Source organism: Pelmatolapia mariae, linkage group LG23 (assembly GCF_036321145.2).
Source record: "Pelmatolapia mariae isolate MD_Pm_ZW linkage group LG23, Pm_UMD_F_2, whole genome shotgun sequence".
Taxonomy (NCBI): Eukaryota; Metazoa; Chordata; class Actinopteri; order Cichliformes; family Cichlidae; genus Pelmatolapia; species Pelmatolapia mariae.
The window spans coordinates 16542852-16561785 of record NC_086246.1 but is presented as its reverse complement, the minus strand read 5'-3'; the positions used below and the strand labels follow the sequence as shown (position 1 = coordinate 16561785).

At 45.0% G+C, this 18934-nt stretch overlaps 1 protein-coding gene across 1 annotated transcript; it reads right to left on the bottom strand.

The window, feature by feature from the left end:
• Positions 1-11055: 11055 nt before the first annotated feature.
• adamts1 (ADAM metallopeptidase with thrombospondin type 1 motif, 1) lies at positions 11056-17058 on the bottom strand. Its single transcript, XM_063467004.1, has 8 exons — positions 16050-17058; positions 14867-15207; positions 14634-14766; positions 14085-14542; positions 13804-13990; positions 13506-13684; positions 13101-13276; positions 11056-13006 (listed from the first exon to the last, which is right to left on the bottom strand). The coding sequence occupies exons 1-8, from the start codon at positions 16672-16674 to the stop codon at positions 12262-12264; spliced, it is 2844 nt and encodes a 947-aa protein (XP_063323074.1). The 5' UTR covers positions 16675-17058; the 3' UTR covers positions 11056-12261.
• Positions 17059-18934: the final 1876 nt, after the last annotated feature.

Here is an 18934-nt window from a genome sequence, read left to right as displayed (position 1 = left end):
ATGCCTAAGATGCAGATCTTTCACTTCACTTGCTCTGTGTTCTTCAGGAATTGACATCAACACTTTCCTACTGTTACCTGTCCACTTTGTTAATGTAAACCCTCCACTGGTACACAAAGCACGAAGATCACTGACTAATTTCACTGCAGCTTCTTCTGTAGCTACACTTTTCAGACAGTCATCTATGTAGAAGTTGCACAGGACTGTCTGAACAGCTTCTGGAGACGCTTCTTCCATGTGATCTTCTGCCGTTTTTCTTAGCGCATATGAGGTGACACTTGGTGAGGAAGTAGCTCCAAAGAGATGCACCATCATCCTATATTCCTTCATGGGCTCATCCAGCTTGCCATTTGGCCACCAAAGAAAATGAAGATCAGCATCTCTTCTGGTATGTTGACTTGGTAAAACATTGATTCAATGTCTGCCATCAGCGCTACTGGTTCTTCATGGAATTTTAAAAGAACACCCACCAGCGTGTTAGTCAGATCTGGTCCCTGCAGTAACTCCTTGTTTAGAGACATATCCTGGTATGAAGCTGTACAGTCAAACATGACTCGCAACTTTCTCTTCTCCGGGTGATACACCCCATGGTGTGGTATATAGAACACTCTGTTGTCATCATGGCTCAACTGGTGGTCTTGCACATGAACTGCATAGCCCTTGGTGATGATGTTTTCCACGAAAGCCTTGTACTCTTCAAAAAATTGAAGATTCTTCTTAAACTTCCTGAGCAAACATGCTATTCGCTGTTCTGCAACACAACGGTTGTTTGGCATTTGGATATTCTCATTCCTGAGCGGCAATCCAATGCTATAGTGTCCATTTTCGAAGGTCGTTGTCTTTTTTACTGATCTTAGAAACTGTTTTGTCTTCTTGTGACATTTCCTCTTTGTCATCATAATTACGTTCTGAAAAATCTATATTGTACTGTTAGACTAGAAGCTTCTCAACTTCCACCAAGGAGATTCTGCTTACTGAGAAATGTGGTTCTTTGTCTTCTGTGCCGTTTAGTTCTTTTCTTATGGGTCCATTCACAACCCAACCAATGGTAGTCTTCACTGCATAAGGACCTCCATTTTGTCCATTAATGACACGCCATGGCTCCATTGCTTTTGCACAGTTAACTCATATAAGCAGCTCTACATTAGCCTCTATCTCTGGTAGCCTCACTTCATGTAGATACGACCATTTCTAAATGTCTGACTGTTTGGGTATGTCTCCACTACTCACAGGTATACTAGTGTGAGTAAACCCCTTGGGTAAGTCAATGAACTTGGAATCTTCCAACCCACACACTTCCAGGTCTGATATAAGAAAACTGTTCATGAGTTTCTGTTCTCCTGGGTTTTCTTGACTCATGGTACTTAGGAGTATCCGTGTAGGCTTTCCTTTAACATTCAGTTTCCTTTGCAGATCTTCAGTGCAGAATGTTGCCGTGCTTTCCGGGTCTAAAAAGGCGTATGTCTCTATGTATTTATCACTCATTTTAGATTTGATCTTAACTGGTACTATAGAGAGCACACATCCCTCTTCTCCAGTCCCTGTAAGCCCACAGGTCTCTTGAATGATAGGAGCTTGAGCACAAGGTGCCTCATTACCATCAGTAACATCCTTCTTTTCTGGTTCCACAGAACGTTCTTTTTTCACCATGTGTAGAGTGTCTGGGTGCTTTAGTGAACATTCTTTACATTCGATTCTTCGTTTGCAGAACTTGCTGAGACGCCCAGAAACCAAACATCCAAAACAGAGTCCTTTTGACTTCAAGAAGTCTACTCGTTCTTTGTGTGGTTGATTCTTAATCTTGCCACAAGAAACAAGAGTGTGAGGCTGCTGACAGTACAAACATGGCTTCTCAAAAGCACTCACTGTTTTGATTGAGTTTTCTGTTTTAATGTTTGTTTCTTGTGGTCTTTTGTTCTCAGTGGAATGTTGGTGGCAAAATTGCTTCCCCGAAACTCTTTCTTTGCTGGATACCTTTCCCTTTGGTCACTCTTTCCACTTGTCGTTACACGGTTGTCTGGGATATTACCAAAGAGTGGATCCATAGCTATTTTAGCTTGGCGGTCTATGAAGTTCATCAAGTCAGCAAATCTTGCTCTTTTACCCCTTTTCTCTTGGAATTCAAATGCTTCAACATGCCAACGTTCTTGGGTTTTGTAGGGCAGCTTGGATATCACTGTACGTAGATTGGTAGGATTATCCATCTCTTCCAAAAATTCAACATCCTCCATGATGTTGCGACATAAGATAAGATAAGATAAGATGACCTTTATTAGTCCCACACGTGGGAAATTTGTTTTGTCACAGCAGGAAGTGGACAGTGCAAAAGTTATGAAGGACAATTAGAATAAAATAAAATAAGAATAAATACAGTACACAACTGTACAGAATAGAATAAAAATAGAATACTATATACAGTAGAATAAAATAGAATAAAATATACAATAGGATAAAAATAGAATACAAATGCTATATACAACAGAGTGAAAAATACAATGGTGCCAGAAAGATTATTGCACATTTGTGTTATTGCACATTTGTGGATGTGTGTGTATGATCAGTTAAAGTCTTTGTTGTGGAGTCTGACAGCAGTGGGGAGGAAAGACCTGCGAAATCTCTCCGTCCCACACCGTGGGTGCCGCAGTCTCCCACTGAAGGAGCTGCTCAGTGCTGTCACAGTCTCATGCATGGGGTGGGAGATGTTGTCCAGCAGGGATGACAGCTTAGCCACCATTCTCCTGTCACTCACCACCTCCACTGGGTCCAGAGGGCATCCTAGAACAGAGCTGGCCCTTCGGATCAGCCTGTTCAGTCTCTTCCTGTCCCCAGCAGAGATGCTGCCACCCCAGCAGACCACACCATAAAAGATGGCTGAGGCCACCACAGAGTCATAGAAGGTCTTCAGGAGTGGGCCCTCCACTCCAAACGACCTGAGTCTCCGCAGCAGGTACAGCCTGCTCTGCCCTTTCCTGTAGAGGGCGTCTGAGTTATGAGTCCAGTCCAGTTTGTTGTTCAGATGAACACCAAGGTACCTGTAGCTGTCCACAGTCTCAATGTCCATACCTTGGATGTTCAGTGGTTGCAGTGGAGGATGTTTGTGCCTGCGGAAGTCTACCACCAGCTCCTTTGTTTTACTGGCATTGATCTGGAGGTAGTTCAGCTGGCACCAGTCCACAAAGTCCTGAGTCAGTCCTCTGTACTCCTTGTCGTCCCCATCAGTGATGAGGCCGACTATAGCAGAGTCATCAGAGAACTTCTGCAGGAAGCACTGGGTGGAGTTGTGGGAGAAGTCTGCAGTGTAGATGGTGAAGAGGAACGGAGCCAGAACCGTTCCCTGTGGGGCCCCCGTACTGCAGACGACCCTGTCCGACACACAGCCCTGAGTCCTCACATACTGTGGTCGGTCGGTGAGGTAGTCCAAAATCCAGGTAGTGAGGTGATGGTCCACTCCAGAGTTCTCCAGCTTGTCCTTCAGAACCGAGGGAAGAATAGTGTTGAAGGCACTGGAGAAATCAAAGAACATGATGCTCACAGTGCTTCCAGCGGTCTCCAGGTGAGCGAGGGAGCGATGTAGGAGGTGAATGACGGCATCATCCGCTCCAATGCCAGGCTGGTAGGCAAACTGAAGTGGGTCCAGTGATGAGCTCACAAGGCGCCGAAGCTGAGCCAGGACCAGCCGCTCCAGGGTCTTCATCAGGTGGGATGTCAGAGCCACCGGCCTGTAGCTGTTGAGGTCCTTGGGGCGTGAAGTCTTTGGCACTGGTACAACACAGGAGGTTTTCCAGAGCTGTGGGACTCTTCCCAGCCTCAGGCTCAGGTTGAAGAGGTGCTCCATCACACCACACAGTTGGTCCGCGCAGGACCTGACGACCCTCGAGCTGATGCCATCTGAACCCGCTGCCTTCTTGCCATTAATCCTCCTCAGTTCCCTCCTAACCTGGGTGGTTGAGAGAGACAGTCTGGAGCCTTGTGTTGATTGTGTATTGGATGCTGTTGTTGGGGGTGGGGAGGAGTGAGCAGGGTGAATAGAGGAGGTGTGAAGTGTCTGAGGTGTCAGAGGTGGAACAGCAACAGTGGGGGTGGTTGAGTCTGCAGCCGATGTTGGAGACTGCCTCATGGCTGAATCAAATCTGTTGAAGAAATGATTCAGTTCATTTGCCCACCTCACATCCCTCCCAGGCAGAGAGTTCTGATGTTTGTGGCCCGAGATGGTTCTGAGGCCTCTCCAGACTTCACCAACGTTATTTTGCTGAAGCTGGTTCTCCATCTTCTGCCTGTAGCTATCCTTCCCATTCCTTATCAGTCCCCTCAACTCTCTCTGCACCCTTTTCAACTCCTCTTTGTCTTTGGATTTGAAGGCCCTCCTCTTCTGCTTGAGGACAGCTTTAATTTCCGGGGTAATCCAAGGTTTGTTGTTGGAGAAACACCGCACAGTCCTGGTAGGTACGGTGTTATCCACACAGAAATTAATATAGTCAGTAATGCATGTAGTAAGGCTGTCGATGTCCTCTCCGTGGTCGTCACAGATCACCTCCCACACAGTCGACTCAAAACAATCCTTAAGAGCCTCCTCGCTCTCCTGCGACCATCTCTGTACTGTGCGGGTGGCTGGTGGCTCCCTGCGCACTAAGGGCTCATACACAGGGACAAGGTGCACCAGGTTGTGATCAGATCTGCCCAGGGGAGGGAGAGGTGATGAACTGTATGCCTCTTCAGCATTGGCATACAGTAAGTCCAGTGTTTTATTGTCTCTGGTTGGGCAGGTCACATACTGGGTGAAGGTGGGCAGTGTGGAGTCCAGTGAGGCATGATTAAAGTCCCCTGATATTATGAGGAGGGCTCTCGGAGATTGTGTTTGCAGTCTGCTGACCACTGAGTGGAGAGTGTCACAGGCTGCATCCGCGTTGGCCGAGGGGGGGACTTACGCTGTTATCGCGATAACATGCGAGAATTGCCGGGGCAGGTAGTACGGACGCATGCTAACGGCTAACAGCTCAATGTCTCTGCTGCAGAGTTGTTCTTTTACAGTGATGTGCCCAGGGTTACACCATCTGTCATTCACAAACACTGCCAGTCCCCCTCCTTTCCTCTTACCGCTGTCTCTTGTCCTGTCCGCTTGAAGCAGCTGGAATCCCGGTAGTGTCACACTCGTGTCCGGAGTTAGCGGTGTTAGCCACGACTCCGTTAGCATCATGATGCTACATTGCCGGTACTCCCTCTGTGACCAGGTTAGCGACGTGAGCTCATCCAATTTATTGTGCAAAGACCGTACATTTCCAATAATTACAGAAGGAAGAGATGGTCGATAACGGCTCCTTCTCGGGCGACGGCGCTCCTTCCCAGCACGACACCCCCGTCTTTTCCTCCTCAGCTCGCTGGGAATGTCGGGTCTGTCCGCCGGCAGTACTGCTGTGGGACGCAGCGCTAACAGCTGATCCTTACTGTAAACAAAGGATCCCTGCTCTGGGTCCCCACACACGGGTGAAAAAAGTAGAAAAAAACTAAGAAAAACAACCAGAACTAGCACAAAACGGTAGAACATGGTTGCAGAGTCTAATTACTAATACGTTAGTTATAGAAAAATTACGAGAAGAAAAGATAAGAAAGAAAGAAACTCGGAATGAGCAGAGCTGCTGTAACAGGCTGCCGCACACGGGGGGCGCCGGAAGTGACATCCAGTCAAAAGCATAGCATAAGCATTTAATGCTTTGCTGTCATCATTTTTCACTTGGGGCCATTTGAGTGCTTTCTAAATGAATGCATTTGCGATCCTTAGCTCATCTCCATAGTGCTTATGTAGCAACTGTTTGGCCTCACAGTAACCTTTGCTAGGAGTCATGTGTACACAACTGTGAATTAGCTCCTGTGGTTCGCCAGCAGTGAATTGTTCCAAGAAATACAACTTATCTTGATCGTTATCAGTCTTTTGCTCTACTGCATGCTCGAAGGCTCTTATGAAGGCCTTATACGCTAGTGCATCACCTCTAAAAACAGGAATGTCCTTTGTTGGCAACTGAGCCAGCTGCTGCTGTTTCACAAGTAACTCAGTGATAACATCAGCTTATTGTGGGAGCATCATGCCAACTCTTTACTTTTTAACTCCTCGACCTTGCGATCTTTGTATTGATACATAACTTCTCAGACCATCTTCAGATCTTTCATATTCTTTAAGGACCTTTAACTTTGCTTGGCTTTCAGCTAATGCAGTCTCCAGCTCTAACTAACAGTGTGTGAATGTGTGTGTGAATGGGTGGATGACTGGATGTGTAAAGCGCTTTGTGGTCCATAGGGACTAGTAAAGCGCTATATAAATACAGGCCATTTACCATTTACCATTTAACTCTTCCTTTTCAGCTTTGACTCTTGCTGTTTCAAGCTCAAGATGTTGCCTAATCCTGGCCAACTCAAACTCAAGTTGTTGCTTTTTCTTCAACGCTGCGGTACGTTCCAGAATGGCTGCGTGTCCTGCTTCCTGTTTAGCACGAGTGGAGGAAACTCTACTAATGTGGTAGTAATGTGGGTCTCAAGATTGCTCACTTGAGACCCACATGAGCTATGATCTGCATCATTTCTAACTCTAACCTGTGATGCGCTGTCATTTGGTTTCACAGCTTCCTGTAATTCATCTGTGGCGTGCTCCTGCTGCACAGCTTCATTTGGCATCATATGCTTATGATCATCTGCGATCCACTTCTTTGTTGTTTTCATAAACTCTCTTATTGATACCATTTTGGGATCAAACAAATTGTCCTGGTCACATATTTTTTCTTCCTCAGACAAAAGGCTCATAACTTGGTTATTGTGACTGTGAAACTAATTCAGAGCCAACGCAAAGTAATTTCCATCCTTTCTTTCACATTTTGAAGATTCTGAGCATCACTCATCATTATCTTCATCTCCTTTATTTTGCCTGTTATCGTTCATAATGTTCATCTTCTTGAGGCAATATCTTTGTAACTTTTCTTCCAAAGCCTTCTCTGTTAACTTACATGTCCTTCCCACCTCTCTTTCATCTGCTATCTTACAAGTTGCAGGGTTTATTGGCTCAAGTTGCATGCCCTATTTGTCTTCTCTTTGGCATTTTTAATAGTGATAGTGTAAACCAGCTTCATAAAGTGCCAAAAACTCCACACTAACTGCATCAAATACTGTTTTACAACATGCGGTAAGTTTCACTTTCGTTTTCCACTAAACTTAACGTGCCTCTGAAAGACGTCCGTTTGTTTTTAAAGCATTAAGTGATAAGATAGTTTGTTACCCTCTCCTAAAGAATAATCCAAAGAATTGTCCGGTTCTGTGCCAGCATCCTTAAGCAGCGCCTTTTCATCTTCCTTTCCGCTAGACTGCGCTCTTCCATCCGAGCGCCGTTGTTCTACAGCCGATCCACCACATGTCAGTGAAGCTAGTTTTTTTACTCTTTGCAGCGCTCTGCCTCTGTTTCACTCTTTTGTACCACCTTTAGGAGTCAGTCCAGCAACAGGCATTTGAAACGCGAGCAAGACCAGGTACTTTTCTTTTAAAAAGGGCGTTTATTGAAACTTTGAATTAACATGGTAATTATAATTCATCCGATTTAGATTTATTTTAAAAAACAAAACAAAAACCCCCCTCCAAAGATTGCGCTAATACTTTGACCCCTTTTTTTCCCGGGCATCATTCACTAGACCGCGCAAAGGGCCCGCGCATCCCTGCGCTTAGCTAGTTTGCTGCTAATTAAAACGTGATGGCGACAGAAACATACTTGAGTATTTATGCTGGCACGTAGCCTACAAAAAACCCCTGATGTCTGTAAATGTACCGAACATGGAAAAAAAATGAATAATTACTACTGTAACTACGTATAACAGCTGTGAAGCCTTTAAGCACTGGGAATGCAAGAGGCCATGGCGTTGGGATTTAGTTCACAGCCTACAAAAAATGTCATGCCCCTGACGTCTGTAAATGTAATTATCACAGAAGAAGAATTTCATAATTAAGGCTGTAACTGTAAAGTTTGAACTGCTGCTGCTAATAATAATACTACTACTTAGGGGTGGGCGATATAAACGATATACGATAGAAACGATATAGATTTGGCCAACGATAGAGATTTTGACTATATCGCTCTATCGCGATAGCGCATGTTGATGATGTCATCAAGCTGCGCCTGTTTTGGTAGAAAGTATCACAGCGGCTACAACCATTATCATCAGTAAATTATGTTCTCCTGACTGAAGTTTGGCCCGTGTATAGCATCCTGCTATGCGATTGCATGTGTCCCTAACCACCAGAATCCCTCACGTTAACTTTTATTGAGTGGAAAAAAAGTTGCCGTTCATCCTCCAGCTTCACTGTGCTAATGTTATGCTAACATAGCTGTGTCGCTAGCAATCACGTAGCACAACATTATATACCAGGTAGTCTAACTTCGGTAACCCTGCAAACGCCACTGCTGTTTAGTTTTCTGTCTTCATTTATGTTGGAAGTGGTAGCAGAGCTGTACGTTTTAATTAGTTTCAAAAATCTCTGTCAGAACATGGTATGAAATGTTTAGGTGTAAACTAGCGAGCTAACTTCCTGTTAACTTCTAACTCCGTTAAATTTAATAAATTCTGTTTTCATGGATGCATGGATGTTAAACTTAATTGTTACACCCGATAAAGCAGCAACGCTGATGATTTAATTAAAGATGAAAGAATTTAGACTGTTTTTAACTCTCAGTGTTCGTTTGACTTTGGGACCTGAAGGGACGGAGTTTTGGACCCAGATTACTCCTCACTACGGCAGCCGTAATGCTCTGACAATCCATCAAGCAGTCCATCAGCAGGCTTACCAAAGTTGTACTAAAACATTTTTTAACAGATTTCTACACGCCAAAATCGGTTCAAGGTCAGTGAGCACAACCAGAATTCATACATAAGGCACACTCTCGATTTTTGAGAAAATTAAAGGATTTTAAGTGTGCCTTATAGTGTAGAAAATACGTTATACAGAAGAAAAGAATATATCGTGATATATATCGTTATCGCACATGCTTCAAATTATATCGCGATATGAATTTTAGGCCATATCGCCCAGCCCTACTACTACTAATAAAAATAAACTGCTAATAATTTTAAAAAACAGTGCTGGACAAGTCACTATGTAAACTATTTAATTTTTTTGCAGAAAAAATAAACTGACAAGGACAGGAAATTCTCAGCAAAGAAACATATTTAAACATAATGGGCTATAAGACAGCTGTAAGTAAGAAAAATACAATTTTCTTTAGAAATTTGTACAGAAAAACAGCCAGGGGCGCTCCAGCAGTTGCAACAGTTCAGTTTATTTTTTTGTTTTAAAAAAAATAAATGGCCGCCACTCATTGAGCCTGGTTCTGCCAGAGGTTTCTTCCTCCCCACTGTGGCCTAGTGCTTGGCTCAAAGGGGTTTGTCTGTTGGGGTTTACTTTTTAATACTGTAAGGTTGTTTACCTTACCTTACAGAGTGAAACACCTTGAGAAAGCCATCATTTCATTCTATTTGGCACTATACAGATTGAAGTGAATTGAACTTACAACATAACTAATTCAGCACTTCAAGTTAACATCAATTTAAAAAAGTAAATTTTACACCCTGATTTCTGTTAGTTTTCATTGTCTGTGACTTTAAAATACATGTTATTTGTTATTCAGTTAAAACTATGAGTAGAAAATGTAGAGAAAATGATATCATGTCATGTGACCTGTTCTCTAATGTGTGCCTTTTTCTTGTTTTGTATATATTTCTCTTGTTTGTTATTTATTCCTGCTGTCTTACTATTAAGATTTCATTCCTGCAGTTGTTGTTGAATTCACTTTTTCCTATAATTATTTTAAGCTTCTCTGGCATTGACTTAAATTTTCAGAGAAAAAATATTTCACCCTGCTTTTTAGAAGCTTGGGGAGCAACTGTGATTATATAATTTCCTCACAGAATAATAAAGTACTCTGATTCTGATAATACTGAGCATATAAAAAGGTTTTGTGAGCAGCTCAAACAACAGATTTGGGCTGATAACAGCTAATGAACTGGTTGTTTTGCAGTCTTCTCTTCAGTCCAGTTACACCATTATTTAAAGGGGCCAGTTCACCCAAATGACTAAAGCCCTTCCCTTCCCTCTTTCCTCTTGCAACTCAAACGTTTCTGAGACACAGACCTCTAAATGGTTAGTTATGGAATATAGTGGTGTACAGACTGCAGTCATAGTGGAGGAGAAAAGTTGATGTAGTCCCATCTAGTGGATGAACTCTGAATCACACACAAAGACACACAAAAATCACATTTTGCGTAAGTCGTCAAATTTCATTTTGCTGTTTGCCAACCATCAATAAATAATAACGAAGAAGTTGTCAAACTGCGCCCCCAGAGCTCACTGGAACCATAGGCTGTATGTAACAGATGAATGTAGCAACATCGGCTCTGTGAAGTCTAATTTTAAAGTTAGATATTTTTTAAGGTGCATGTGTGTATTGGAGTGCATCAGTTGACCCTAATAGTCTGGATTAGCGAGGTAACATGCTTTCACTGACCACAACTGTCGCACAGATGTCTTGGACGGACTTTCCCACACTGAGGAATGTTGTTTGTCATACAAAATGCATTAAAAATGCTCATAGGGCCACAGACACCATAAACACAATTGAGAGGTCCTGTCAAATTAGTGGAGATGGAGCCTAGCAAACAGCTGGCAGCTACAGCCTGCTTTTATAATTTGTTAGAGCCTGATTTTAAGACCAATACTGATACCAACCAATATTTATTGATTTAAGCAGTTGATATATATTAGCTGATATTTTTTCTTTCAGACATACGAAACATAGAGGAATTTCCCTAACATTTGTTAAGTTTAGTTATTTTAAAGTCCTTATTGAGATAATACGGCTATGCAGTTTAAAAGTAATGTAGTTGTGAATTACTTGCTTATGCTGTGCCTGACTCTACTTGTATGAGCTGGTTGGGAAGTTGCCGGCACAATAGTCGATTGTCAGATTAAAACAATATCAACACGTACAAAATGGCTAAAGGATGTTTCTCTTGTTTATTCTTTACTCCATCATAAATTCCAGTACTGAGATCTCAGCAAATAGCTAATATCAGCTGATAAACGTTGGGCTCTGCTAATAATGCATAACTTTGAGTCAGACAAACAACTCGGGACGCATAAATTGCACAAGTTAATGTGATGTTTTATTCATGAACCTAGGACCATTTATATATATAAAACACTGTATAAATACTCTATATATTCTACTTCCTTCTTTGACCTCAATAACAAATAAAAAATAATATTTTTTTAAAAAGCCACATGGTTATATTTAACAGGCTGTACAAAAATAAATAAAGTTTGGATATTCTATACAAAAGGAAGAAAAACAAAACATGGTGCCTTCATAGAAGGCAGGAGAGACTTACTTATGAAGTAGTAGTAAGAGACACGTCCCTCTTTAGGTCTCCACGCACACGCATGTTCACACACACACACACACCTCTTTGGTCTTTGAGGAATTCCCTCTTGGAAGGCTGTGTAGATGAGGGCAAGATATGGCTAAAAAACACTGTACTGAGGCATTCAGAGAAACTGGGTGTTACAATGTGCCGCTGGCTAAAACAAAAGAATAGAAAAGAAGATGAAGTGCTTCAGGTTTATGATAAATAAATGCAGACTGAAGTTTGGACATGACAATGAGCCATCTTATTTTCCATACCTGATGGGGTGAGCAGTTAGATTATGAGCTATTCTCTTCCTTTTGTCTCTTTATATACTGTGCGATTAAGCTCCTCCCCCATTCCAACCATTATTTATCTGTCCAGCCCAGCTTGGACAAACATTATATACATGCATTAAAATTATGACACACGCACACTGTCTGACACACACACAAACACACACAGGTGTGACATTGGCATGATAAGCAGCATCCTCTTTTAGGGAAATCAGGAATGTCCATGCGTTCTTCCCCTCAATGGGACGCAAATGAAATGTGCCACTGCTTTACAAGGAGGACAGACAGGCAGCAAGCTATGTTCAGTCCTACTGTTCAACATTTAACCCCCGGAGTGATGGAGGGAATGGCTAAATATTGATAGTTACAGTGACAATTGTGGACACACTGAATTCTGCAGCACTCTCACTCTGGATGTAAACATTCATTAGCCTCTGTGGGCAGAAAAGATCAGAGTTTTTAATCTGCTGTCTTTCCGAGTGCTGGTGTAACAGAAGGTTAGATTTCAGTCTCTATGCTGAGACTGAAATCCAGAGTCCTTAGCAGGCACTCTGATCGCACAGCTCCAGCAGGGGTCGCGGACGGTCTTTGGGGTCACAGCTGTCGTTGGTTAGCGTGCGCCCGTCGTGGTCGATGCAGCGCAATGCACGTTTACGAAAACCTCGGCCGCAGGTCTTAGAGCACGGTGACCATTCTCCAAGAAGCCAGGAGGGGCAGGAATGGAGGGCGCAGGACCGTGAGGCCAAAGGGCGAAGCTCCTCTGGGCAGTCTCCAGAGGGATGTCCCTGGGAGTCCAGACACACGACCTCTCTCTGTTGCACACCTCCGCAGGTCTGGGAACAGGGACCCCACTCCCTCAGAGTCCACTCGGCTCCTCCCACCTCTTGGATGGCATTGATAGACTTCCGACGGCCTCCAATGTTGTTGTTGTTGGAGGATGAAGCAGCATGATTGGGACGAGGGGCAAAGTAGCTGTACTTAACCCTGGGCCTCGGGGATTCCCCTACAGAAAGCACCTGGATTGTGAGGGCCTCAGGGAGCGGGGCGAAGCTCCTGATGCGCTCCAGAGTGGCTGAGGAGCCGCTGTAGCGCAAGAGTGCCCCTGGGAGGGGAATGTCAGTCTCCATGGTCATCAGCTTGTAATCACCATTAAGTAAATAGGTTCCATCCTGGCGCCGCACTGCCAAGTAGCTGTTATCGTGACGACTACTGGCTGGAGCACGCTGCTTGATGTCGAGGTGTGTGGCACCAGCAGGGATAGTTACAACATCCTGGTAACCAGGCCTGAAACAGACACAGGTGGAGGATAAATTTAGCAACATATATATTAAAAAAAATTGATACAAGAGTGATAAATATTTTAAGGTCAGATGTCTACCTGGCACGCTCCATAGAGCCTGACACCTTCTTGCAGGTCGAACCATCTCCGCCACACACGCCACACTTATCGAAGCGCCGGTTGGAGCCAATGATACGATCACATCCAGCCTTCACACACTGGCCCTGGACGCAGACTGAGGTGGAATCAGGGCTGCATGGTGTGCCGTCAGCCACCTGGGGTCAGCAGAGAAGCACAAATGGGACATTAAAGTTTTGCTTTGTAAGATTTAAAAGGTAAAAGGTGACTTTTCTATGCTGAGACTGAAATCCAGAGGGTGGGGAAAAAAAGTGCAATGACTAATCCTTTCACTTGGATGTCTGCATGACTAAGAGGACTGTTGAGGGTAATAACAAACTTGTGCACTATAAATATTGTTTTTTTGTAGCCTTTAGAAACTCTCACCTTAGACTTGAGGACAAAGAAGTATCCGGTCCCCTTGGCCCTGCACACCAGCTTGCAGCGGTCTTTAGGTGAAACTCCAGCGTACTTGGGCACCCACTCGACGCCCTCGCCTGAACCCAGTGACACTTGAGCTGACATGTCATTGTGGGCCAAGCACTGCTCCTCACGGAAAGACAGGCCTGACAAAGAGACAAGGATAAGTCAGCTTTAGTGCTAGTCTATAACCGCAGCCCAGCATTCACACCCAGGTAATGAGTGGGAAGTGAATTATTTCTATTTAATCGACAAAATTTCTTACCATTGGTGTCTGGGCACACTTCTGTGTTGCATGAGCGGTACTGGATCCTCTTTCCCTCGCAGTATTTCCCCCCATTCTTAGGCACAGGGTTATCACAGGAACGGAAGGAATACTGCACTCCTCCGCCACAGGTCCGAGAGCAGTCGCCCCAGGGACCCCAGGGACCCCATCCACCATTAACAGGAGTCTGAAATCAGGGCAATTTAAAAATTATAGCTTGATTGGTCCAGCAGACTAACAGCATGTAGAAAAAACGTGCTTAAATCAGGTCTAGGTCATACCTGGTGTTTAGCGGCCTGGCTCTTAGTGAGACAGTGCCCAGCCAAGCAGTAGCTGTCATGCCCGCAGGGTGTCCCATCAGCCCATGGGAAGTTCTTGGTTTGGCACACGAGCAAACCATTGGATGTAGTCACAGTGCACCACAGAGCTGCACAAGTGCTGCTCAGGTCAGGGCAGTGCTGGGAGTCTTCACCAAAGGTCAGGCGACACTGATGGTCAGCATCATAGACTGCCCCGGGCAGGGGCTGGGGCAGTGGCTGGGGCTTAACAGGTTTATCCAGCAGACACTGACCATGGCCGTTGTCCAGGAAGGTGGTGACCATGAGGGCGGAGCAAGCAGACCAAGGCTGCTGCTGGTCCAAGTTAGACAGGGTGGAGGCCATCATGTGGGAACCCCAGTGGGCACCGTTGACGCCAGAACACAGCTGGGCATCATCATGAGGCATGTTAAACACGTGGCCTGAAGGAGGAGATGAAATAAGTTATTTAATAAGTGTTGCATGTGATTAAAAAGATTTTACATCATGGCCAAACTTTTTTTTTTTACTTACCCAGTTCGTGTGCCACTGTAAATGCTGCTTGGAGTCCATCGTCCTCAATAATCGAGCAGCTCCTGTCCGGGTCACACACCGTGCCAACATCCGCCATGCCCAAAGTGTCACACGAGTGGGCACCGCAAAGGTCCTAACAAAGCAGAAAGTGGAGAGCAAGATTGTGAATACTCCCCATTTCTCCACACCTGTTCTATTATATGCTCTACCATAAAACAAACACTCTGACTTACCGTCCTGGTGAAGAGCACGGCCGTGTCGTAGTGCTCCGGGTGGCGGTCGCTTGGAGGATTGTGCTGTCGCTGCCACTTGCAGAAGTTGCGGAGAGTCATGGCAGCGTTGGATGACACCTGAGGACCTCGCTCCTCCTCGTACACCACCAGCAGCTTCACCACCGCCAGGCTGATTGAGTTGTGGATACTAGGGTGGCGGTAAAGGCGGGACGCCACTGCCATGATGGTCAGGAGGTAAGGTTTGAGCCCCGTGCCGTGGAACTCGGCCATAGACTGGTCAGCCACCAGCATGATCTCCAGGTAACGAGGGGTGGAAACAAAACGCCTGGCCCTGTGGTGAGCTGAGAGCAGAGGTTTTATGAGCAGTTATTATGTTAGTCCTAAGTTTAACTGCCCTCTAGCATTTCTTATAATTGAAGTCATTCAGTTTATCTGGGGCAACTTGCACACAGCAGAACTCAGCAGCAGTGTCCTAAATAGCAGCTACAGAGACCCGTTATTTTTTTTTTCTTCTCAGAGGGATAGAGGCTCCCAGGAGAGCTCCGGATGTGCCTGGAGCAGCCTGGCTGCCATGACTCAGCGTCACACCACCAACAGCTCCTCCTCCTCGGGGTCCACGCATTCTTAAACTGACCTTCTCTGGTGGAAAATTATGCCAGAGAGAGAAAGAGCGAAGGGAGAAAATCCTTTCTGGGGGTGGGGTAGGGGGAAGAGTGTCTGCCGGTGAGAGTTGTACCAGGAGGCGAGTTTACACGCCTCAGCGCTACCGGGCTCTGACTGGCCCCAACCCCCTTCACCCACACTCCTCCTCTTCTTTCCTCTTAAAGTAGTTTACACCCCCCCCCCCCCCACACACACACACACACGCACACACACCACCCCCACCTTTCCTCCCCTCCCTTCCTCACTGGCAGTGCGCTGACAGAGCTGTCAAAAGGTAGCCGAGTGCATCGCGCACGCTGTGCAACCCTGACACATTAACTTTTGCTACATTTACAAGTTTAACATAAAATCTAATCTTTGCTCTCTTTTTTAATATTTAAAGCTGAATACTTTTCGTTTTTTTAAATACATAAATAACCTTGTTGGGTTTCCTTTGCTTCTTTTATGTTGCTGCTCTCCGCATTTCAGCTTAGTTCGTCATAAAAATGAGTAACAGCGTGTAAAATGCGCACAGCATTACCTGTCTGGTCTGCGTTAGGGGCTCCGTGACTGGCCGCTTTCCCCAGATTCTTTGGCACCCTCTCCTCGTCCTCGTTGACCCCGCACTTGGAGGTGCTCTCCTCAGCCGAAGCTGCCCGGCCTCTCCGGCGAATCGTATGCACATCCTCGTCAGTGCCCAAGAAATCAGTGGAGTTAAGGGGCTGAATAAAGTACTCTTCGCCCTTGAAGTAGAATCCGCCCCTGAGTCCATGGCACAGGTTGAGCGCAGCGGCGGAGCGCTCATCCCCGTTCACCGTGCCCGAGTAGAAGCAACCCGGCTCGGCTCCGCTATTAGGTTTCGGTGTCGGTTCAGACACGGGAGTCCCCACGATGTGGAAGACGAAACCTGGCGCCAAAAAGGTCTGGTCAGGCTCTAGACGCAAAACCAGCTGCATGCCAAATACGTCCAACCGATACACTCTCATTTCCGCCTCCTTCTCGCTCTCCTCCGCGGAAAGAGTCCGCCACGGTTCGGTTTCGCTCTCCGACCGGGCCGTCGGGTCTAACCTGACCGGCACAACGGTGCCCTGCTCCCAAGCACCGTGCGCTGCGCCGACGCACAGAGCGGCAATTAAACTGATGGAAAAGCGTAAAAACGACATCATGGAACTGTGGAATCCGACAAGTGGAAAGATAAACTGAGAGTTAAGTCTTTACAATGAAGAAGTAAATCCTTTAAAAATCCACCATGAACTAAAAAAAGGTCTTTGAACTCACAAAAACCCCCAAACCCAATATTACGCACACGTATATAAATCTAAACAAATAACTAAGAAAAAATCAAATCCAGTGCAAAACTCATTTAAAAGTTATGTGCAGATTTGAACTGTTGCAAAGAAGTCCGTTCATTAAACGACAATAAGTGTTGTAGCAGTAAAATCCAACAGGTCGCCTCTATCTCTCTATCTCTTTCTCCAAAACTGAGATGTCTCCGTGTCTAAATCTAGCTGTCAGGTCAGAGGCAAGTCTTTGCTCTGCAGGACCGTCTGGTCTGTTCTGCCTTCTGTCAGAACTGAGCCGGTCCCTCCTATTTATCCCCATATCCCGGGACCACCCCTTTCCTGAGGGCCCTTTGATCTGAGTGGGGCCGAATCCCGTGCGCAACGAAAACGCACCAGCGACCTGGAGCGTTGCCATGATAATCAATCATTGTGGAGGAGAGAGAGGGAGATCTTGGCCGAGGAACTTTTCTTCTTTGGCCCGTGCTTATCTGTCACAACAGTTACTCTTAAAGCCCCTCACGGTATCATTGCTGTATGTGGGTTATATTAGCATTCACCTTATAATATAGACTTTTGAAGAATTTCACTGGAAACGTCTTAAGGCCACTTTTAGTGTATACCTGATAAAGCTTTGTTATAGAGGCGGTGTTCTACTTTCTCAGAGCTATATAACGTTCATTAGACGTTAATCCATTTCCAGCATGGCGAAGGCGTGTAGTGGCTGATGTGGAGCAGTATTGTAAGTGTCACTGCAGCTGAAGAAGGGAAGCTGGGGAATGGGAACAATATCGTGCTGGCCTGGGCTCCAGAAGCCGTACTCACCTTCTCTGTGCCAAGCCGGCTGTGGTGCGCCGTGGCCAGGTTCCACCGCTCTGCTCCCCGGGGAGAGGGAGCAGAGAGGGGCCGCCGAGGTCTTAAGGTGGAGCGGTTCCTCCACTGGGCTGTTTCTGCACTACAGCCACGGCAGGCACAGCCCCAGCCCTCGGGCTCCTTCCCCCGCCCGTACCGACTGCTGATCTCCTCTTAGACACAGGAAGAGTTTACGCTGGAGTTTCATTAAAAAGTAACTGGCAAAGCAGGGTTCCTGTTATCTACAGTGCTTGCAAGACACGTCAGAAATGAATGAAAATACCCCGCATACATTTTTTTTTAAAGAAATCATCAAAATAATTATGCAGTTTTTAAAGGCAAGCATACTGATATTACCCTTAAATATTTTAAGGTTAGAGCAATGTTACGACTTTAAAGACACATGTGTGAAATTATTGAATTAATTTTTTCGGACCAAGTTTGATGGATCTTACATTGCTTATTCTCTCTCTGTATCTATTTTTTGTGTTTGTTTTTACTGTTGACTTATAGAAGCAAACATCAGTGATGAGGGTGAATGGACAGATTGTGGAATTCCACCTTAAAAGCAACAGGTTCGAAAAAAAGAATAACTGTAACTTCGGCTACTTCCAGTAGATGGCAGGTAATTGTTCAGGAATGTCTCCAGGCAGCTGGAGAAATTTTCCACGACCCCATAGAGCAACCATATGCGTGGCTGATAGGTGGTGCTCTTGCATCAGAAATGGGGTGAGCTGCCGAACGCGGGGGGGGCAGCCTTCCCACATAAACCAATATGAAAGTACTGCGTAGAGAACGGTGTCTGTGCTTTAGGGTGCTGATTATGCAACGCAGAAAGTTTATGAGATGATAAATGTTCAATAGAAACGGGAGATAAATGATTTCACCTTTTCCCTTTCTGCAAAGGAAAAACGTGAGGTGTGAAACTTTTCACCTGAGACAACATTAACTGGTGATCCAGATGGGCATTTGTCCACTTAAGCCAGATGCAGTGTAGGAAAGTTAACAATGTAGCATGAAATTATGTCAGAAGTGAAAAAATAAACAAATGCACCAAAATCCTATATTTTATTGAGTAAGTAGTATTGAAAGAAAACAAACAAAATAATGAATCTGAGAGATATAATCGTTTATTGTAAAATAAATGCTCATTTTGAATTTGATGCCAGGAATATGATTCATAAATACTGGGACTGAGGCATCCTTACCGATGTGGTGCATCAGTGCTTGGGGAAAATAATTACTTAAAAATAAGTCACATAATAATTTGTTCTGTTAGTTCCAGTAGATTTTT

What these genes read in the sequence shown, in the direction of transcription:
- adamts1 (XM_063467004.1), bottom strand. Translation starts at nt 16,674, where the DNA reads ATGATGTCGTTTTTACGCTTTTCCATCAGTTTAATTGCCGCTCTGTGC. An exon ending in CCGTGCTCTTCACCAGGACG is followed by an intron (nt 14,767 to 14,866) that starts GTAAGTCAGAGT and finishes CTGCTTTGTTAG; the next exon opens with GACCTTTGCGGTGCCCACTC. An exon ending in GGCTCTATGGAGCGTGCCAG is followed by an intron (nt 13,007 to 13,100) that starts GTAGACATCTGA and finishes TGTCTGTTTCAG; the next exon opens with GCCTGGTTACCAGGATGTTG.